This window comes from Carettochelys insculpta, chromosome 4 (assembly GCF_033958435.1).
Source record: "Carettochelys insculpta isolate YL-2023 chromosome 4, ASM3395843v1, whole genome shotgun sequence".
Classification (NCBI taxonomy): domain Eukaryota; kingdom Metazoa; phylum Chordata; order Testudines; family Carettochelyidae; genus Carettochelys; species Carettochelys insculpta.
In genome coordinates, this window is record NC_134140.1 from 4,624,152 (window position 1) to 4,647,905 (window position 23,754).

Sequence of the window (23,754 nt, forward strand, 5' to 3'; positions counted from 1 at the left end):
AAAGTAGAAACAACAAACCTAGCTGCGGGCACTGTGCTAATCAGCTGGATGGCAAGTGAATCTCTCCTGAGAGACCCCACAAATCTTCCCTCAGTAAATATTTAAGTGCTCACTCTTGTCCTGTGATTATCTGTTTAAGCAGTTCTATTCTAAGGAGTTTGAGGTTCAGACTTTCAAGTACAAATATGTGATTTAGCCACACAACTCCCATTACAAAGAATTGGAGCTGGGAGGCTAAACCCCACTAGCTTTGAAATCTCCATATTGGACTCTGACTAAAATGGAACCAGTGTTGCAATACCATGGTGCCATTGTAGGTATTATGCCACTACACTGATGCAAGGAAAGCAGACGGAGCTTTGATGAATGGCCAGGTCAGGTGGTGACTGTGTTTGGGAGGAAGGCTGGGATAAAGGCAGTCTTCTGTTCACCTCCTGACACTGGCCTTTCAACACCATTCTGTCACCCTGCTCGGGGAGGGAGCAAAATGGGCATGGAATTAGGCCACGGAGCTCAGACTGCACAACTACAGGGTGTGGAAACTTCCCTGACTGCCATGCAATGAGTACCCCACACCAGACTCCAAAGATATTGAGAACCGCTCACCCTATCCCCCACTCTCAACGGGTACCCCGGCATTCCTGATATCCCTGCCTCCAGCTTCCCTTGAGTACAGGTCCAAAGGGGACATGAACCGTGGAGGAAGAAGGGGAACACCTCTATTTGCCACCACTGAGATAAACAGAAGGCTAAGGACAACTAAGTTACAATAAATCCTACCTGTCCATACATCAAGTAAAAGAAAACTCAATTTTTTGTAGAATCATTCATATTGATGTATATAGTTCTGTAAACGTCTCATGTACCACCCAGATAGGCATGCCACTTTGAAAATCAGGCCACTGTTTTGTGGCTCGTTACTCCATCTAGAACACTTTCTTAAACTACGTTCCACGGAACACTGGTGTTCCATGAACAACTTGCAGGTGCCATGAGCATCTGACACTTTTTGATATCATACTCTGAGGGTATCTATTTTCTGTCATTAAAACCACATACAACGTTACTTCTGTGTTGCTATAATACATTATTAAATTTCTTCATTTTATTTTTGTTGTATATATTGCCTTTTTTTTGGTTGGTTTTGTTTTTTTGGGTGTGGGGGGTGGAGAAAATTTTCATAGGTGTTCCACATTAAGAATATTACTGTTCGGTGTTCTGTGGTCTCTCAAAGTTTAAGCAGCACTGATCTAGGGGACAGTGACCAATTATTTTCCATGCACACTGAAGACAGGACAAGAAGTTATAGGGCTTAATTTGCAGCAGGGCAGGTTTAGGTAAAATATTGGGGAAAACTTTCTAACTCTAAGGCTACGTAAAGATTACAGGGATTTGTCAACAGAAGTTTTTGTCTGAAGATATCTTCCGACAAAACTTCTATCGACAGAGAGCAGCTGGACTGCCTGGCTGCTCTACCAGCAAAATGGCCAACCAGACACATAGCAGACAGGGCTGCCCGGTGTCCCAGAATTCCTCTTTAGAGGGCCCCCCAGAACACCCAGACCAGCTCTCTGTCGACAGAGCTGTTATTCCTCACAGGGAGCAGGGTACAGCCGTTGACAAAAGTACTGTGTTCTGGGTATCTTACTGTCGACAGAACACTTTGGGAATCTGGACACCACACAGGTTTTGTCAACAAAATGCCCATTTTGCCGACAGAACCCTCTAGAGTGTAGACATAGCCTAAGGGCAGTCAAACTCTGGAACAGGCATCCAAATGAGTCTGTGGACTCCCCGTTCTTGGAGATTTTTTTCAGAACAAGTTGGAGAAACACCTTCCAGAGATGGTCTAGATTTGTTTAGCCCTGCCTTAGGGAGGGGCTGAACTCGACTTCTCTGGGTCCCTGCAGACCCACATTTCTATGATTCCTATTACAGTTACAGAGTTCTTATAGCCCAGAAATTACAACAATGTAAACTCATGGTTAGGCAGCTGCCAAGCAAACAACTGTTTGCAAGAACAAAAACGGAAAGCGGGGATCTAATTTGTCTTGAACCACGCCTACTTTGAAGTCTCCTTATTCCCATGGGGTCCTTTTGAAAACGAGCCCCGTCGGGACGAGCCACGCGGTGGCGAGGCACATCAATTTCGACGTGCCGCGGCCGCCCGCATGCTAATGAAGCGCTGAATATGCATTTCAACGCTTCATTAGTAAACTTCGAAGTGGCCATTTGCGTGGCCATTTTGAAGTTTGGGGCTAGCGTAGACACGGCCATTGAATCAGATACATATTCTTGATGAGGCAGCATGCTTCCTATCGCTTGCTTGTATGAAGGAACTATTCACTAGGCACACTAGCTGCTGAAAAAATGTTTACTCGTGGTGGACACTTACTGGTGATCTTGTTTGGTGGCTTTAGAATGGTATGGCAAAAAAGATTTTGTACGTGTCCGATGCCCTGGGAGCACAAACTAAGGAGAGACTATACCCTACAACCTTTGCAATGTTATCTCTGTGCCTAACCTGATAGTAATTAACTTGTTCTCTCTGCTGCTTTCTTACTGTAGAGTTGCTGGCAAACACTAAATTACAAACCATTTTTTGTCCTTTTACAAAAAGAAAGTTGTATTAAAATAACATGAAAACTAATACATATGGGAAGAATTGGGCAGACTTTATCAAATGTTCATAAAGATGAACATGAAAGTTTCCAAACACATTACACATGCCATTATCATCTTTGGAGCATGCACAACTCACAGATGAGATATCTACCATCAGACACAATCCCCCAAAACCCTAAGTTACTATGTTTTTCTCACCTTGAATGTGGTAGTGCCATAGAGTTTGGTAGTATGGACAGTCTCTGGGAGTACATTGGTGATATTGGTTATGAATTCTTCTAGGAACTTGCAGGATTTCTCCAAATGGGTGGCATTTATAATAATCTGCACAAGCTGTGAAGGCAAAGAGAGGTGTTCAGGCATGGCTTGTGTTTTAAAGTAGGGGATATGTCGGATTTAATGAATGCCAATCCAGGGTAAACCATCACCATTGCTGAGACTACACAAACATACCGTACCCTGATGATAGATAAAAAGAGATTCTCCTCTTTTAATAATACATGAAGTTTAAACAAAAGCTTACACTTGAAAAAGTAATATCCCATGACAGCTGCTAATACTACAGGTAACTATAATGAATTCTACAAACTTATTGTTCATTTTAGTACAGTTCAAATACCATTAAAACACAAAAGGGTTAGAAAAGAAAATGTATTTCTCGTTTAACGTGATATCCATGAACGAACCCTAAATGCCGTGTAGTCTTAAGTGACAGCTCACACAAATCATACACTGGCATTAAGAAATGAAACAAACAGCTGGTTCAGTGGTACCTACAAACTGATAAAATGCCTTGGAAAAAGATCAGCTGAAGGTGATTCAGCTGACGCATTGCAAGTCTACAACAGTGTTTCCCAATTTTATTTGGCCACGGAACCCTTTTAAACTTGAAAGAATTTTGTGGAACCCCATTCCCAGGCTCTACAACCCCTCAGCCCCCAAACCCACGCCCCATCTCCAGGGTTTACCCTGCCTCAGGCCCCAAATCTACCCCCCTATCCTCCATCCCACAAACCCATCTCCCCATCACCAGGCTTAACCCCTCTCAGCCCCAAACCTGCCCCGCCATCCCCAGGCTTAACATCTCTCATCTTCAAACCTGCACCCTCCCAACTCCAGGTTTAACCCCTCTCAGCCCCACCCCCTCTACCCCCAGGCTTAACCCCTCTCTCCCTCAAACTCATGCACTTCCCTGGGATACACATTAACTTCTCAGGCAGGAATCTGTCTTCTTGCAAACTGACTCATGTATCAGAAGTGATACAAGCAATAACAGAAAGGTTCTAACAACTTTCCATTTAGCCCTGATATCACATGGAAATATCTTCTGAGATATTTATACTATTTTGCTGAAATATTAGAATTCTAAACTGACATACTACAGATGAAAGGAATTGGACTCAGGACACCAGGAAAGTATGCGCACATGTTTTAGTTACTTTAGAATACCAGTCTGTAAGAATTCAAGATCATTTGCTTTCAGGCATCAATGATTTGGAAACAGTAAAAGTCGTATGTGATAGATGCTATTTCCTCTCTCCCTTTGTCCACACAATCCTTTTTAATTAGCTTTTTAACAATGAACTGATTTTAACAATCCAATCACACAACTTCACATCAAGTTTCAGTCGTACCAACTATGTTGAGCAGATGCTCATAAATGAGTAATTCCAGTTCCTCTTGTTTATTACCCAGGCTTCTAGTATTGGTGGATAAAGGCAAGTAAGTAACTTCTCATCGTGTCCCTTGATGACATGATTTTAGTCTCATCAACCTGATTTTATTCTAAGTGAGTTTACATTTATTTCTTCTTCTCAGATTCCCATTCTGCTGCTAGTTTAACACCCTCCTGATTAGTCTAGACAGCCTGTTCCCTAGAAGATTGATTCCCCTTCTACAGAGATGGAAGAGATCATCCAAACTGTATAGTTCATTCTCCCCATAGAAAGTGGACCAATGCTCCACAAACACCAGGCCCCCTCTAACTTTACCTCACTTACTTAGCTAGCAGTTCAGATAGATAATGTGCCTTGTGTCTTCCTTTCTTCATGGGATAGGAAGGACCTTAGAGAAGAGCTTTTGAACAGTCTTTGCCTTCAGCATCCTTCTGAGTCTCTGGAAGTCATCTATTATCTGTAAGATATCCTGCTACACAGTGACATTAATGTCAATGTTCACCATTGCCAGTGGGTCCTTGTCCATCATCTTCAGAAGTTTACTCAGTCCTAGACATAATCTTGTGTGTTGACTCCTGGAAGGCAGCAAACCTTCCCATTGTCCATATGTGTTTTGCAGAAAATATTATTTCCATTCTTCGTATAGAATTCCCAGCAAGGATTAACTGTCTTCAACAGAAGGTTAGAAATCATTTCTTGGACAAGTTTGATTGTTTCATGGGCTGGGCTGCCATCCTCTCTCTGACACATCCCACCTGCTTTCCATTCCACTCAGCAAGCTGGATCTTTAGAGATATTTTTTCAGCAGATTCCACATGGAGGACCTGCTAACAACTGGATTTTTCTAGATATGCATAATTTCTCCTGGTCCTCTTGCATCTTGTAGTCACAACCTGCCTATCTTCTTCTGCATCCAGACATGCAGAATGCTCCCTGTGTCTCTTGCCTTTGGTGGTTATCAAGCTGCAAGCTTACACTCTGGTTTCCACAAACACTGGTTCCTTTAGTCAATTCCATTCTTTCTTGAATCTGTAGCAATGAGGATTTATGAATCTGGTAGACCAAATTAAACAAATAATCGTGCTTTTCTCCTTCTCTTCTAATTTCATTTTCCCACTATACATTCACTTAATCCCCCTCTTCACTGCTAATGGCCACCGCCATTTTTTTTTCCTTGTTTTTTTGGAGGGGGGCATGTTTCAAAGCACACATGGTTCTAACTGGTGCTGCACAAGTCAACAAGAAGGGGTCATTAATGCCACTACAGTCCACCTAGTATTTATATGGTGTATCAAAGTGATTAGATATCTCATCTTACCAAGCTCAGTCCTACAAGCCTCCAGCAAGGTCCAAGAAAAATCATTTCTATAAGGAGACCTCTCACTTACCTTACAGTAACTGGGGCTCTTGGAGATATTTTTTTTTGTGTGGATCCCTCTTATGGTGCACATGCACTTCACACATGCAAGACTGGAATATTTTGACCAGTCCTGGGGCTGTGATTATGCCCTGAATGTCCTCCTACCCCAAAGGCCTACAGAGTGGCCCTAACCATTTCTCAGATTCATTGCTAATTCAATGCTGCCTGAGGAGGCATATCTGCTAGTTGGTAACAAATTGTGCTGCACTGAGTAATCCACTTGGATAACCTCCAGGATGACATGGTCTGACCTTTCTCAGTCTTCTCAATCCCATAAATAAATGCAATAATTTCCTGAATGGCTCAGTCCTGTCTAAATGCTTGTCTATCTCCTGAACAGAAGTTGCTCCAGATGGCCTTTGTAATTCACACTCAATCCTAAAAACGGAATACAAGGAGGAGTGCGGACTGGGCACTGGATGCGTACTATGCAGATTTCTCTCTCAGAAACCATTTGTCTAAGAGTGGGCACATGGTTATAAATTGCTGTCTCAGACAGACTTCCACCGAACATTTTGTGAATACTATTGCGACTAGAGAGAGGCTGAAAGATGTGAGTGGTGGTCACGTCACACTGCAACTGGAGATACATTCTGCAGATTGGCTGGACTGTTATAAGACAATAAGCTCCCTGAAGGTCAAGAGAGAGAAACTAATCCTGAGCTTCTACAGAGATGACATTGGAAGCTAGCTAGTACTGCCATTAGAAATGTGAGGGGCAAGGGCTGGAATTATATGGCGTAGACTTTGGTAACAAACTATAATACCCACTGGTCTGAAGTTCAAATCCACCTTGAGAGACACAGAAAAGGCAGCAATGGGGAGTGGGAGGAGATAAGGACGGTCCTCAGGTGGGACTAGTATACAGATAGCTACAAGAATGACAAGCATTCTGTCTGGAAGATGACACCGGGGTGGGTGTTAATGGAAAAGGAGGGGACAGTCTTGTGGAAGGAACTAAAGATTTACTCTTTGAAGCTGTGCCTCAGTGACCTGGTAGCTTTTAGATGTTTAACTCAATCTGCGCGTCCCTCATACACATTTTGAGAAAGAGTGTGAAGGGCTTTGAGATTCTCAGATGAAAAATGCAATGCAGTATGACTTTATAAACACTGGCCAATTCCACATAAGAGTGTATGTTGTTGGGGTAGCAACAAATTGGTATGATTTTACTGAATAGGTCTTGATATGACAAACATGGCTGAATAACAGGACCCTGGGAGCAGGCCCTCGTTGCATGGATGTGAACTTAAGTAAACTTTGAGAGCCTCAAACTGGAAAGAATTATGGACTGGACTGTGTAAAATCAATACTGGATTTACTGGACAGTAAATATGGGCCCATAAAAAAAGTAAGTATCATATGAGTGAAGTAAATATCATGTGGAGCCCGCATTACTACCTAACAGGAAACATGTCATACGAGAGCCAGAGTGGATGACTGAAGAATTGTGGGGGTGTTTGGTGTATTTGGTACCACCCTTCCTAATCCCTTACAAAAATACTAATTAGGTAAAAATTAGCAATTCCGCACCCATTGCACAGGCTTAAGACATGTGACTCCCGTGGGAGAAAGGTAATATAAGAATAAGTATTAAGCAAATTAGCTTACTAGCTAGCAAGGATTCCTGAGTGAGTACCAGAAGGAGTTAATAATCTTCCACTCTGTGGATTATGTGGCTCTGAACCAGAGGACCTTGTTTTGGTGGAACACACCAGATCACAGAAGAACAAAAGAAAAGATGTCTATAGACTGGTAGCCACCTTTCCTGTTTCCCAGGCCGGGACTGTGTGAGGCCAGCACAGGAACTGTCCGGACACCTTTGTGAAAAAGAGGCTCGCTTAAGGGAATGTATGATTTTTAAAGTATTTATATGTCTAACATAGGAGCACTGTGATTGATGTAACCCTTTCACCTCTGGTATAATTCCTTCTCAATAAACTTGCCAGGTAGGCTTGGTTCAAATTCTCTGGCTTGACTTCTTTTTCACAGACAGCAAACAGTAATCATCTCTGCCAGGAGCTGTTACAGACCCAAGTATGACAGGTTGGGGATAGAGAGAGAGCTAAGGGAACGTATAGGTGGACACCCTCCCCCGCCACCAGGCTGTCCAACCAACATCAAGGTGAAGAACAGAGAAATAGTTTTGAGACAGCACTAATGTATTTTCTTACTTTATGCTGATTAAAATGGACGAGGCGAGTTACCCTTTTAGAGAAGAGTAGAAAACAGGGAAAATTTGCTGCTTAAACTGCATGCTGAGAAGTTGTCTGGAGCAGGGAAGGTGAAAGAGCGCCTAAGCAAAATGCTGTAGGCAGGCAGCTCCTTTAATTCAGCAGACGGTTATTTTAAATTGGAGTCATTTAAGTCTGAACTGCCATGACCCATAGGCATTTCCTGTGGAATCCCACGCCGGCTTCCAGAGAAGCAGTGCCAAGGCAGCTGAACAAACCCTCCACCAGAGCACTCTCTCAGCTCCATTAGTTCTTAATTCTGGCATCACCTTTCCTACACCTCTGAGTGGCACACACCAAACATCAAGCTCTTCTCTAAGCAAGGGGTAATCAGTCTGGAGGAGTTTCTGAGGTAAGTTAACCAGTCAGCCAGTAACTGCTGTTCACAAAGGCACAAATCAAATTGCTATTGTTTAAAATATTCTCACAATGGCAGACGATTTTTTCCCATGAGTAGGGTAGTAAATAGCACTACATTCCTTACTCCTCAGGACACCCTGGGGGTAGGAGAGGAAGAATATGCCCCAAAAGAGCAGAGACACTCCCTTGAGCAGGAGGAGAGCAAAGAGCAAGGGTGAATCCCAGTTGTAAAATTGGATGCACAACCAGGGTTAACCAGGTCTGATGTGACTGAAATTCCCCTAGATGCACCCACATCTCGGGTGCATAATTGTTCCCAAGACATAAGAAGAGTTTTCACAGCAAAGTCAGCCATGGATCTCTTAGAGTTAATGAATGTTAGTCAGATCTCAAGTCCCAATTCACATAAGATTGCATTAATTAAATAGATCTATAGTTTATTTACAATTCCTAGGAGAGTAGCACCTAGAGGCCTCATTAGAATTCACTAGCCTAAAAAGAGCACAAAGATCCCATATATGTGTCTCAATTAGTTTATCACGTACCCATATTAAACAGAGTTAAAATTTGAGTTGATGTATATTTATAGAAATGTCAGACCAGTTGCATGCACGCCAGCATAAAATCACTGGCTTACATTTTGGAATTGACATAAACACCATCTTTCCTATAGTTTGGAAAGTTATTTCCAAATATCTGGAAAGAAAAATGTTCTTGGGGCACAGAGTATTTTTCATACAGCCCACCTTAATCACTGGAGTTCTGACTTGCTACTGTAACACGAACAAGAATTTGTTTTATTTTATTTAAATTTTTCATTCCTTTAGCAAGGAGTGTAATAGACAATATATAAATGTGTTTTAGAATTATAGGTCTCCTAGGAATACCGGCCATCAAATAACAACGACAACAGAGAAAGCAGCAGAGAAATTTCTCAGTGAAAATAAAATATTAATTACTACAGACATGCTAATCAGCCCCCTGTTGTTCCCAAAGAACCTAACATTATGATAGTGGTCCTATTACTATGTTTTAAAAACACATCCTAGAAAACTGAACTGGATCTACAAACATAAAGATGATAGGACACATTCTCCTCCCATGAATAGTTTTTGCCTGGGAACTGAACACTTACCTCTGTCAGCCCTGTGTTTTTCCTCTTAATAACATTCTGCAAACAGTTGCTCAGCGTTCGAGTCAGCAGCAAGTTGGTTGATTTTCGAATCATGTCATCCACCTCCGTGGAGCTGAGGAAGAGTTCAGAAATCAATTTGCATACTACTTTGAAGCAGAGGAAATAAATCCAAGGCCCACACTGTCACAGCACGTGAACACCACACATGGCTCACCCTTCACAACAGCCTCAGTGGGGCAGAGCAGCACTGTGATTGCCATTGCACAGGTGCAGCAGACAGATTAAGAGACTTGACCAATGCAACATAAAGAGTCTGTGGAAGAGCAGAGAACTGAACTCCAGATTCCCAAATCCCAAGCTAGCACCCTCTTGCCTCTTCCTCTCACTTCATCCCTGGATTTGCTGGGATACTAATTAACCCACTCTCCCACTGACTTCAAACTGGAGCTGTGGGAATTAAACACTCCCTGGTACCCCTGGCAGTAGAGAAGTGCAACGCCTGCGAGTGTGTGTGCATGAGCACATATTTATTTTTATACTGTAGGTACTATATTTTGCGATGCTTCCTAATATCAGAGAGGTTGTCGTGTTAGTCTGTATCTTCACAAAACAAAAAAGCAGTCCTGTAGCATTTTAAAGACTAACAAAATGATTTATTAGGTGATGAGCTTTCATGGGACAGACCCACTTAATATTTAAAAAAGAAAAAATACGGAGATACACATCTCAGAGAGCTGAAAGGGACCTCAGTAGGCCATCAAGTCCAATTCCCTGCTCTCTTGGCAGGACTGAGCACTATCCTTCCCCATGCCCCTATTTGCCTAAATGGCCACCTCAAGCATTGAACTCTCAACTCTGGGCTTAAGAGGCCAATGCCCTAACCACTGAGCTAGTCATTCCGCAAACTTCCAGCTCTGAAGAAGTGGGTCTGTCCCACAAAAGCTCATCACCTAATAAATCATTTTGTTAGTCTTTAAAATGCTACAGGACTGCTTTTTAGTTCTCTTATTATCGGGATAGTTATTAATATAAATAAAACAGATTTTTTTCATCTGCTTTCTGCTGTGGTAGTTTTTCATGCAATTCATGTCACACAAATGACAACAGGCCAGCACAGTGCATCTCCACAGGTGTTTAAGAGAATATCCTGCAACCTGGCTCTCCTCCTACTGGTGTCAATACCTCTTTCCTACTCCAAAGGAAAGCAGCAAAGCACCAACCTACTGAGAAGCTGCAGGCCGAAGGGAGACATGGGCAAGTGTCAGTGCTTCCTCCTGCCCAAGGACTGTGACCTGAAGAGAAGCTGTGGAGAGATAACATTGCTGGAGGCCAGGAAGCACAGCAGGGGACACCAATTGGCAGAACAGCTGCTGGTTGTGCCAAGATGGGAAAAGAGACTCAGAGAGGGGGAAACAAGAGCCCCTCCATCCAGCTACCCATTTTGAACAGAGTCAGCTGCTGGTATCCCCACCCTGCATTGTCTTCTTGAGTCTTGGGCCCTGCCAGTCCCATCAACAGAAGGGCAATGAGGACGCACGTGCTGACACTGCATCTGACGAAGCAGGTTTTTGCAGACAAAAGCCTATGTTCTGTTAGTCTAAAAGGTGCCACAGGACTTCTCATTTGTGCTGACTCCATTTCTCCAACAGAGCTGCAGAAATCTGTTACTTATTACTTTATAACATCCCCACCCCAAGCATCTGTGCTCCTCATATTAACTAACATTACAAGGAGACATCCAGCCTGCACACTGCAGCAGCCCCTTCACTGCCTGCTTTTTTATTTGCATTACACAGCATTTTCCATTATTCTCAATATCAGCATTTTACCTAAGCCTGCCCCAGAGCAATGCCAAGTCTGTGCGGGACAGAAGCACATTGGTTTCTAAAGCAGTGGACTTTGTAAGGGGTGAAGGAACACAGCGACAGAGCCCAAGTATTAAAGCTGGTCACACACAAACCCCATGCATAGAGCTGAGTGTGCCCTACTGTTTGATATACCTGTGCAAGTCAGGTCCTTTCACGCACACAGATTTCATTTGCAAGCATAACAGGGTGTGCATGTATCATGCTGGTAACATGCATGGTGCACATGCCTGCAGTGGCTGGCCCATTATAAGAAAATAGCTTGTTACTGCTAATTATAGTTCAAATGATGGGGTCCTTGGTGCTGAAAGCCCCCTATTCAAACCTTGATGATTATCTCAGATGAGATCAGAAGGGTCATTTTACACACAAAATACTTAGGTGGAAAAATCTGCCCCATATATTTTTGCTGCACCAGTATCACTTAAGACGACTGCAGCTCCAGTTATAATACCCAACATCAACAATGGTGTCAGTGTGCTCTATTTTTAAGTCAGTGTTTTCAATAGACTAGAAGGCTACTAAAGAATATCCACACACTGCAGGTCACTACCTGCAGCTGGGAAACTCCTGTCCCAAGAAGTTTTGTCCTCCCTCCCCCCACACTCCCCTGACGTGTGGCCTTTTGGTTTTTGAGCAGGTTTTTGAAAGTGACTGAAATGTTGGCTCCTTTGATCTATCAACAGCATCGCATTCGGCCTGAAAAAACATGGCCTTTGTCGCCGAGAGCAGGATGACCGGAGGCTTCTGGTGAAGGAAAGCTCTCACTGCAAGATTCAGAAACATCACCATCTTTGGGGCTCCCGGTAAGTGAACCCTGTGACCTTTGGCTCCTTAGCCTATTTTACCTGACAAATGGAGAGCTTATGAAGCAGAAAATGACATGGTAGACAGAAGAGAACCTTCAAGTTATCTCCACCCACTCATGTATGTGGTAGCGTTGCTCACTAGCAGAGTACAGAGCATGTCTGCTCTCTGAAGCCAGTGCTGGCAACAGAAACTAATGGGCCCAGCAGGCCTGTTCCCACCCCTGAACGCCCAACCCAAGTGAGGTAACTTTTATGCACAGCTGTTCTCCTTTCAGTGAGATAAAGGAGACTTTGTTCTTATTTATCTTCTGCAAGGAGGAAAGAATGTAGTGTAAATATCTAAGCTCACAGTAGCCACTCTCCAGTACCTGCACCCATATCTGCCACCTCACTGCAAATCTGCCTTCCTGAACTGCAGCTCTTCTGGTTAATGCCAGCCAGGAACTGCACTTCTGGAAGCTGATCCCACCAGGTGCTCACCACCTTCATCTGCTACTGACTTCTATGGAAGCATAGGACTGACTGTACCTCACAGGATGTTACTCAGTGACAGCTGCTAAGTTCCATTTTAAATGAAACATACCAGCTGAAACCTCACTGGGTCCCAGCTTGGCGCACACTCCCCCATTCCTCAACTCCTTCTCGGCATCACTTGCTTTGTATTACGCCATATTTTGGGTTTTTTGAAGATGGAACAGAACCAAAACCTAGGGACACTTAGAACTGAACACCAACTTCTTGCTTTAGGTCCATCTCTAGTTCTTTGCTGTGCGAGTGAATCCTCTGTCACTGGCGCACCAACATTTTATGTATAAAGTGCTCCCCATCTCCTCCCATCCAAAGCTCTGTACACCACACAATATAAAGGTTGAATATAGAAATCATGCTATGAACCACCTCAAGGAAAAGTCACAACTGGTAAAAGCAAAGGGGTTAAATAAAGCCACTGTTACAAAACAAAGCTAACTGTTGGTACAGAGGGTCACCGGCTTTCTCTCTCATGGTGTGCCTTGTTACCATGGCAGACCTGGACTTCCATTAAACAGCAGCATGGGGAAATGCCATGTGTGGAAAAGGGCTGCAGAGATTTGGGGAAGAGAGCTAAAAATGCTACATTCAACAGGGACGAAAAAAAGGGTTAAATGTACATCAGTTTAGAGCAATGTTTTGACCATGTGCGCTCTGTTCCTCTGGTGAATTACATAAAGAAATCATAAAACTGACCTTTTTATTTTGGGGTTTGTAGGTATGAAAGGCACTTTACATACTAATGAGAGATCAGAAATTGAAGCCTGAATGGCTGAGGGTGGTACGAAAATCATCTCTTTCGGACTGCTCAAGGTAGGAAGCTTCTTGCTGGTTGCAGACTTCATTTGTCCCATTTTTAAATCACTGAATGCAAGCTAAGGGTAGCGGTGGGTGGTGGGCTGGTAGAAACAAGATTTTTAGAGCAGGCTGCTTGTCTGTGAGCTCCCAGTAGAAGCATACGGCTGACTCTCTGCAAAAAAGGGCCATATTATGACTAGAGAGGAGTTGCTCAACTTGTGTGCAACAGCAGATGACTTCTGGCACTCTGCACAGAGCCCAATCTGTAGGCTTTAAACTAGCGGAGACTCTATTGATGAGAGACTGTTTATGGTACAGAATTTGGATGATGAGCTTTTTTTTTTTCCCCCATTGCTTTGAACACTGACCATTTTGCTGTTTTACGAGCGTGAGCTAGAAAAAGAGAGGATGAGGAAAAACTGGTTTTGAAATTAAATTGCATCCGCTTATACTATTATTGGCAAATTAGACAACATGCAAGTTGTGCACTATACGAAAGTTCGTTATTTAGTTAAAATAAAGCCATGTTACCAAGGTTGAGGGGTCCAGCAATACCGATACATTGGAGAAGAGGAACAATTAAAGGATTAGATAATATGCCTTAGACTGATAAGCTAAACTGATTAAGGTCCTTGAGTTCAACAAAGAGAAGGTTAAGGGGTGACTTTACCATAGTTTGCTAGCAGGCACATGGAGAACCAATATTTGTCAGTGGCTTTTTTCCATTCAATAAAGGTAAAACAAGAGCCAATGGCTGGAGGTTAAAGCTAGACATACGGAGACTAGAAAAAAGGCACACCTTTTAACAGTGAAGATATTAATCAACAGAACCATTTAGGTAGGGTCATGGTGGTAATTTTGAAATAGAGACTAGATGGTACTTATAAAGGCATGCGCTGTTCAGAAACATACTTGGGGGAAAGTTGTGTTATGCAGGAGGTCAGAAGAGACAATGGTCCTGTCTGGCCGTGGGATTTTTGAATCTATGATCCTGGCAGCACATTTGCAGTGTTTTGGCATAGATGATACTCTTTGCAATAAGCTGGTTACATCACCTTCCTCAAGCTGGCTCAGATATGACAAACTGCTTTGAAACTTGGTGGTTTAGATTAGTCACTAACTTCACCCTTAATGCCAGCAATGACATTTCAACTACAAAAGCCTTCAGTACATAAACAACTAATTCTTAATGGCAATCTTTAGCACTTACACCATGATTTATATCTTCAAAGCATTTCAAAATTAGCTGTTCTTCAGTCCCATAATAATAAACTGTCTGGCTCCAGTTCCTCCTTTGATGCAAAAATACATCAATTTTTGACACAAGTAAGGTAAGTGATGGGTTGTTAGTATGGAATATGGTACAATTTCCAAAACTTTCTTTGTAGGTCATTTAGATAGCTGGGAACACTGCTGTTCAAATACTTCAGTGTTAGTTATATTTTGGATAAGGCTGCTGGAAGATCTTTGGGTTTTGAGTCCCACAGAAATAGTCTATTATTAGTCCTAACACTACTAAAATGTTCCATATGCTCTGCAAGATCCATTTACATGACTCCCTTGTGCATAAACTCCCAATTCAAGAAGGCTTTTTATTCTATTCAGGTTCATATAGCACAGCTATCTCAGAGCCGTCTCAGGCTACATCAACAGTACAGCAGGGATCCACTCTAAGATCGCTCCACCAGCAATTGATTTAGTGTGTCTGGTGAAGGCCCATCCAATCAACTACAGATCGCTCTGCAGTTGCTCCCTTTACGCCCCCCCACACCCCCGACAAGAGGAGCAGGTCAATGGAAGAGTTTCTCCAATAGACTCCCTAGGCTAGGTGGGTGCATTGCAGTGAAGGGCCTTACGCCTGTACATACACACATGGTTCATTTTTAGGGCAAGTAAGAGCTAAGTAACCCTGGATAATAGGGACACTCACCATATTCTCCTTTTAATTGTGAGTAATTGCAGTATTGCTGAAAGCTGCTGTGCTGATGACCCTGGAGTCCTCTCTTTATCCAGAGAGCAGGTAAATCCAGGCACAGACAGTTAGGAGCAAGGACAATGAGAGGTCCTGTGGCACCATAGAGAGTAACAGTTTTATTGGAGCATAAGCGTTTGTGGGCAAAGATCCATTTCATCAGATGCATATGATTCCTTGATAAATGCAGCTAGGTAGCGGACGAACTAGGTCTTTGCCCACAAAAGCTTTGCTCCAAGAAGTCTGTTAGCCTCTTAGGTGCCACAGGACCCTTTTGTTGTTTTTGAGGATACAGACTAACGCGGCCACCCCTCCGATACTCAGCAGCAAAGGTGGCAGCAGTATAGGTTCTTCCATTCTGCCCCATCCCTAGGATTCCATCCTGTACTGAAATAGCCAGCTGTGTTTCTCAAGGAATCAGACAACAATATGAGTCAGCTGGAATAAAACAATGGTCCTGTTTCTCTTTCTACTCTAAATTCCTCCAGTCAACATCTCTGTACTTGTAATATTTACACATTTGTGTTGTGGTTTTGTATTTTTAAGTTTGAACTCAGCAGAGTTCTAGCTACAGAACCTCTTAGGCTCTTATATTAGAGTCCCTCATTTTAGTATCTGTGCCCTTTTCCGCCTTTTCCTACAGTGCAATATGTTCAAGTATTAGAAATGCATTTTGAAACAAACTTATTTCTGTCTATATGAGGGAGTCCTCAGCTAGACGAAATTGTATAAAATGAATTATTTCTTGCATTGTTCTCTATACAAGTCAGCTCCTAGAAGCATTTAAGCACATGAGAAATGCGGATTTCAGTGGGGTTACACGTGAGTAAATTTACACTGCTGTTAAAGACTGGGATTTTCCAGGGCTTGTTTTAATACAGTAAACCCTCAATTTTATGGACCCCAATCTAGCGGACTTTAGGACAATGGACTCCCCTTCCCCAGCCCATTGTTCCCAAAGTCCATAAAATCCTCCCCACCTCAAAAAAGGGTAAGAGACTTACTGTTGTTGCAGCCTGGAGGAGCTGCCACATGCTCCTCCCACCAGGGGTGGGGCACATATAGGACAGATTGGCACTCGCATACACGCCCCGTCCCTGGTTAGAGGAGCATGTGGAGGCTCCCGTGGCAGATCCTCCTGCATGGCGGGGTCCCAGACATGCAGGGGAGTGCAGAGGCTTCTCCAGTGGCAGTGGCTCTGGTGAGTGGAAGGCTTTTTTTCGGGGGAGGGGGTTACAGCTAGGGGAGCCTGGCGTGGGTGAGCAGTAAGCCCCTGCATTTAACGGACTTTCAGGAATAGCGGACACCCCTCCCGCCCTTAGTCTGTTAAATCCAGGTTTCCTGTAGTGTACTAAAATTGGCAACACTGCATTGATACAGTGGCACTGATTGAGTATGTCTGGTGAAAACACATTAAGGCAATAAGAGAGCATTCACCCATTGATGTAATTACTCCACTTCAATGAAAGGCAGAAGTCATGTCAGTGGGAGAGTGTCTCCTGCCAGCATGCTGCAGTGTGGACAATGATTTAAGTCAATGTAAGTTACGCTGCCCACGGGGGGGTGGTTTTTACATAACCCTCAGTGACATAACTTACATCGATTTAGGCAGTAGTGTAGACATGCCCTAAGTGATTTAAAAGGTCAAGCCCTGAGACATCAATTTGGTTTGTTCTTCTAATTCACTTGGGCACTTAAAAATTGACCCCCTAGCTCTGCCTGCAGAGATTTTGCCATATGTTTGGAAAATGCTAGTCCTGTTAGATAACTGTCGACATATTTAAAGTTTCCACCAGTCTGAAAAATTGTTAGTTGTGAAGATAAGGAATATCTTACATGTGGGAAATTCCAATAGAACTGGTGAAATCTTTTAAAATCTGTGGAAATTTTTAAGACAACTTACTCGAGAAGAATCTCTAAAATATACTCACATACTCATCCCAAGAAAGAAAATAGTTTAAAACAAAGTTTAAAATTGAAATAAAGCAAAACAAAAAGCCTGTGCATGGGCGCACATACGTAAGCTGTTAAAATAAGACAGCTCTTTAAATATTTCAAACATCTTTCATAATCACCTCATTAAAAGAGAATATTTCTGTCCAACAAATACATAGAGCTGGTTTAGAATAATAATTAAAATATATGACTCATGTTTTCTGCCTCAGGGTTTATTCTTCAGGAAAAGACTGTACTGTATTTAAGAGAACTGTCTATGTTAATGATAGTTGATGTCCCATATCCTGTAACAGTAGCAAGGACCTTCATGCCTGCTGTGATTGACAGCCTGACCCTAATCACTCCAGGGTGCAAGATAAATGACAACTGAGGAAGAAAAAGTAAGACGGAAAAAAAACTTGCTGCTGGCTTTGCAGTCAAGCTCCCTAACAAAAACTAATTCAAACTGTCAGGGTGAAATGAGGAAAGTGACAACAGGGTTTTCAGGGAAATACTCAGCATGTTTGGCTGGAAAAACACAACAGCCCCACTCCTTACCCTAGAATAGACCTATATCGCAAAAAGAGCAGAGGCAAGCTTTCATCAGAAGCCTAAATATTTAATGGAAACCCACAGGTTAACAGCTGTGGGGCCCACCAATAAGAGCATCTTGCCATCAGCTAAGGGTGAGGATCAAACTCTCAGAATGACAGTGTGAAGGTATCTACTGCATCTTTGCTTCAATATCAGGAGAGAGATTGGTGATTTCTCCAGGAATGAAGCCCAGACCAGAAGAGACAGCTACTCCTTCTCTACAAAACATTCTACTCACTCTGGAAAAGCTTAAAATTCAGGCACCCCCAACAGCGCTGTTGTAAAAAGTCAGATTGGCCCATTGACATGGTACCCAGCCTGCAGCAGTGCTCAGTATTTGGCACTGCAAAGGAACAGCAACATTCATATATTGCAGGTAGCTACCTGTGTATACCCAGGTATTAGGGAGGAGAGATCCCTTGCCTGTCCTTTCAGTGAGAATTCACTATTTATTCATGGACCTTCTGCAAGTTAAATATATTACTGTGTGTAAGGCAAGGCCCAGCTTATAATTACTAGCTTGTGTAATTATTCTCTAGGCATCCAGAGATACAAAAACACTTGTGTGAAAACAATCAAGGCACCTGGGCAGGGAAGAAGGCTAACAAACAGACATTTTGTAGGATATTTAAATAATAGATTCAAATTTCATTTGTTCATTTATAAAATCCCATGGAAAAAAATAAAATCAACTTGTGTGGGACAAGTCAAGTCTACCAAAACCACAGAGTTCAAGGAAAACATGTTCTCAAGGCATCTCAGCATTCAGCTTAGAGTGCAGGCAATCCAGCAGTTAGACCAGAGATACTTGGTGGGAACACCTGAGCTTTATTCCTGGCTCTGGAATGGCAACTTTTTGTGACCCTGGGCAAATCTGTTGATGGCTCTGGGCTTAGTTTAGAATTGGCATAAATACTGCTTACCTTCCTCGCTGAGGCACTGAGTAGCCTGAATGGGAAACCTCTCCTGCTTGAGTTTTTTCCTATTCACAAGAACACTTTCTGCCAGTTTAGACACGTGAGTATGACTCCTTCCCCCATCAGCAGGTGGAGGATTTTGAAACAGTTTGTTGATGTCAGACGCTATGGCTAAGGTACTTGCTGGCTCACCAAAGCCAGGCAAGATTTTAAATGCTCTTCTCTTAGGTTTCAAGTAATTCACATGAGTTTAGCACAATCACCAGCTAGAGAAGTTTCTCCTTAAGCTCACGTAAGAGACCTAAGATTTTATCTCCAGAGTCCTGGATTCCACCTCCGTGATGCTGCTGGATGCACAGGTTAATTAAGAGTGAGCATGGTGATATACTGGTACTAAGGGGAGGATCCTGCTGCCCTAGGTGATGCTCATTGACAAGAAAGGCATCGGATGACTTGCTGCTATTGTCCTCATTGCGCACACGTTGCTGGGACATGAGGGTGGCACATACTTCTGGTTCTGATTACACAGAGCAGCGGTTCGCAAACTTCTCGAGACTGCGACCCATTTTGACAATTCAGTAAGACTTTGTGACCTTGGGCAACTCAAAATGGGGGGAGGGGGCATGGAGGAAAGAGAGGTTTTCCCTTGGGGAAAAACATGAGCATGGGTAAAGAGGGTGTTGGTGCTGTTTGCAGAGGCATGGTGTTTAACTTAACCCACTAATCCCCTCATCCCCAAACCACTACCCCCTTCTGGCCCCCAGCTTAAACCCCTCTCAGCCCCCAACCCCACCCCCAGACAAACTCCTTGCAGCCCCAAAACACCCCCCAACCCCCAGGCTTAAACCCCTCTCAGCCCCAAAGTGCTCCTTAACCCCAGGCTTAATCCCCTCACAGACCCAAAATCATCCACCCTGCTGCCAGGCTGAAGCCCCTTGCAGCCACAACTCCCCCCACCCCAAGGCTAAACCCCTCCCAGCCCCAAAATGCGCCCGCCCATCCCCACGCTTAAAATCCTTGCAGCCACAGAACATGCCCCCACCTACCTCAAGAGAGAGCCACTGCTGCTCCTCCCCCGCTGGCTCCTCCACGCGGTTCCCAGCCCTATTAATCCCTTCCCCCACCTGCAGCATTGGCTGCTCTCTGCCCTGTGGCGCTGAAATGGGACTCAATTTAATCGATTGAACAGATGGATCCCTCCCGCTGGTCGTTAAACCGAGTTCCATTTCAGCACAGGAGGGCAGAGACTGGGAGCTGGAAGAATGAGTGGTGGCAGAAGTAGGAGTTGCAAATGGCTTCTTAAAGAGCCACATGCACTGGGAGCCACCAAGCCAGCGACCCTTAGAAAATCTAATGGTGGCCCATGTTTGGGTCGTGATCCACAGTTGGGAATCCCTGCCATAAAACTTGTCATTATAAGTTTCTTTGGAGATCGCAGAGGGTGAGTGGTAGAATAAAGGAAATGAGTCGCTGGAGGAGGAAGTTGGTTGAGTCACCTCTTTGGTCCCTTGGAGAATTTTCAGGCAGTAGGCCCTTCTATTGTGACATGACCTTTGCTCCAAGAGGGGCCCAAAAATACTGGGTAGGCCAAGAGGGGTGATCCCTAACTTAGTCTTGAGTTCCTGGAGTAGGGGAAGAGACTTATTAGAGGTCACACTCTGCCTACACTCCCTTCCACTATAGTAATCTCACAAAGATGGTTGTTAAGAGTTAGCTCTGGACAACAACTGTTCCAGACCTATCTCTGGAAACACTCCAGACACTTCATGTAAGACTGTCACACTATGAAATTTCATCAGCTATCCACCCAGGGGGCTAAAGACCATCACTATGGATATTAGCCAGGATGGGTAGAAATAGTGATCCTCGCCTCTGTTTGTAAGAGACTGGAAATGGATGTTAGGAGAAGGATCACTTTTGTGATTACCTGGTCTGTTTACTCCCCCTGGGGCATCAGGCATTGGGCTCTGGTGGAAGACAGGACACTGGTCTGGGTGGACCTTTGGTCTGATCCTGTATGGCCGTTCTTATGTTCTTACTATCTGTGGCAGGGATGGCTGGGTTCAGCTACGATGAATGAACAAGTCAGAGGAATCACAGAGAAACCAGACTGTAGTCTTTTGACTATTTTTGCAGCTGGCAACATACCATGCTCTCTACCAGCCGGAGACTGGTCCAGTTGTTCTTCAAGAGCTGGCAAGTGCCCTATATGCCTGGGATATCCCACCACTGAAAGGACGTGTATCATCTTTGTCCTCTGGCAAGGGACTATACTACTACTGGCATGGAGAATTAAAAAGAAAATGAATGTTTATGAAGTGCTTTGACTTCCTGCAGTAAAAGGAGCTTTATAATTTGCAAAATTAATGGGCTTACATGAACAATTATCAGTATTTCATACAGTACCTCAGGTGTAGGTCTTCTGAGAACTTTAGACAGGCATAGATGAATTCTTTAATCTGATTGTAAACTTTAGGCACAAACTCCGAAAAGGGGAACTTCTTTGGAAATGGTTGCTGTAAAATGTAGGAAAGAATTAAAATAAGGACAACAGCAGAAATGTAACAGAGAAATGCCCCACTCCCAGCAAAACCTAGAGTGGTAGCTGCTTTCCAACTACATGCTTTCCAGATAATTCTAATATTCAGCCAAGTGAAGCAATGAAACAAGGCAGCATTTACTGTATATTATACAGTCGTTTCAGCCAAGTGAAGGATCAGATAAGTATTTACAAATGGATTGTGTTGGGCAGAGGATTTGGTTTCAAACGGGCCTGGAGGAAAACCTGTAGCTACAAGAGAACAGTCAGACGAATATCCTACCTATATCATTGCAAGCTCCCTTATTCACAAAAATAAAGTACTGGGAAGTTCCTCAATGTTTATTTACCACCTCGAGAAAACATCGTATTCTGCCACCTCTTACTGTTTCTGCCTAAGGCAGGCACTTGCCTACACACCAACAGCAGTGAGGAAGCAGCAGTCTTGCCCTACAAATGAGACTTAATAGCTTGGCTTCAACCATAGCATACACAGTGTCCAAAGGTCCAGCGTACAATGATGAAGAAAGTGGGTGCTAAACAGAGGTAATGGGGGTGGAATTTATTAAACCCCAAAACCTAATTTGGATTAAACTTTTTCCTTCTCCAAACGCTATGTGTAATTATTTCCATTTTAATAATCTTTGATGATGCTACTTTCCTAATGGTATCCCAACTGGGTCACTTTTAGAAGTTTCCCTACCTTTTCCAGCTCTGGATCCTGGAACGGAAACTGTCCTATTATCTTCTTATAAAGTTCTTCATTAGCTACAGGTATAGGACTGTAATTATCTGCATCAAGTATATTTCTGTAAAATATAAGAAAAGAGTTACAGTAATCTCTTTTGCAAAGAGAAATAATGTTGCCATGGGGAGCAGACCTGTCCAGGAAACTGAGCATAACAGCCAATATCAAGGGTTACTGGCATTCAGAAAGGCCTAGCATACTAACTTATAGCAGTGCAGAGCATTTCAAGGTGAGAAATAGGTGCCAAACCAGGCTTACTGTAAAACAGCTTAGAGTGCTGCTCTGACCCAGGTGGTATGAAAAAGCCCAATCCTTTCCACACACAAATACCTCTGATCTGACGGTGGTGCTTACAGTCAACTGCCCATTTTACAGTGAAGACGCAGGTGAAATTGTTTGAGTGCTGATGATCCTCCAATGCCTTTCCACAATTTCCCCCACGTGCCCAGAAGGGCCTTTCCCCCCAGTTTATTGACAAAAAAACCAGAGCAGCTCAGCTCACTGCTGCGCAAAGAACCATGGGATGTACCCCCATAAGCACTAATGCCTCAGAGATGAGGGCAGTAGTTGGGTCTGGCTTTGAAGGGTGGCTGGTTCACACCCATGTTAGAGTAGTCCAATGCTCAGGCCTCAGTGCCAGCTCTGTAATGAAGACATAGCTTGTATTTGAGGCAATCAAAGGAGTAGCATAAGTGAACGTATCATGTGGGTGCCACTTTTCATAGCACTCTGAGCAGGATGAGTCGTTTGAGACAATTACCTGCAAGGCCTAAGGTTCAAGCAAAACCCAAGCAAGGGTCTAACCAGGTGACTACGAGGCAGGTATAGAGGCTCCTATGGAAACAGCCATTCCAGTTTCCTCAACACCGCTGCGTTGCTGGGAATGCTCCCTGCTCATTAGTAGTTCTGACAGTCTGTTCCTGCTCCAGTCTGTGCCCTGCCCCAGCCTTGGTCTCAGCCTGCGCCCTGCTCCAAACCCTCCTCTAGCCCAGGTCAGTTGCCAGCTTTGTTTATAGTTCTGCTGCTATTATTTCCTTTCCCTTTCTCAAGGAGGACAGAGAGCACCAAGTTATAGTGAGTTTAACATAGGTCAAATTTTAGACATAAGCAAGCCATTAGTATCCCTTTAAATTTAAAAAAAAAAAGCCTCCAAATAAAATCTCTCTGTATGTAATGTCTTACCACAGAGCATGAAAAAGCCTCTTACCTGAAAACTCCTGACCATTTCTTCAGCAGAGTTTCACTATATTGGTCTCTGATTTCTAGCAGCATGTCAAACAGCTGGTTTACAGGGAAGCCATAGCCCTGCATTGAGAAATGCAAGCAGCTACATTCAGTAAGAAATGTTAACACTGCTATTTAACAAATAAGGGAGACAAGTCTACACTTCCGTGAGAGTCAGTACATTTAATCTGAGATGAGGGCTGCACGGCTCAGGGGTTTAATACCCATGTACTAAACTCTAGGACAGTGGTTCCCAACCTTTTCACTAACAGGGCACACTTCAATGAGGCAAACAATTCCACGGCACCCCCACCTTTTTCAGCTGAATCAATTGCTCATAAACATCACACTTACTTACATTTACTAGGTTCATAC

At 43.5% G+C, this 23,754-nt stretch overlaps 1 protein-coding gene across 5 annotated transcripts in view; it reads right to left on the bottom strand.

Annotated features, from left to right (window-relative positions):
• Nucleotides 1-23,754, bottom strand: part of EXOC6B (exocyst complex component 6B) — a 458,226-nt gene that overhangs the window by 160,210 nt on the left and 274,262 nt on the right. For all 5 annotated transcript variants that reach the window (XM_074992199.1, XM_074992198.1, XM_074992200.1 and 2 more), the window contains exons 13-17: nt 23,363-23,460; nt 22,111-22,216; nt 21,275-21,384; nt 9,451-9,562; nt 2,824-2,958 (exon numbers count right to left, since the gene is read on the bottom strand). In XM_074992199.1, the coding sequence (XP_074848300.1) occupies nt 2,824-2,958; nt 9,451-9,562; nt 21,275-21,384; nt 22,111-22,216; nt 23,363-23,460 (561 nt within the window). The remainder of the gene's footprint in view (nt 1-2,823; nt 2,959-9,450; nt 9,563-21,274; nt 21,385-22,110; nt 22,217-23,362; nt 23,461-23,754) is intronic.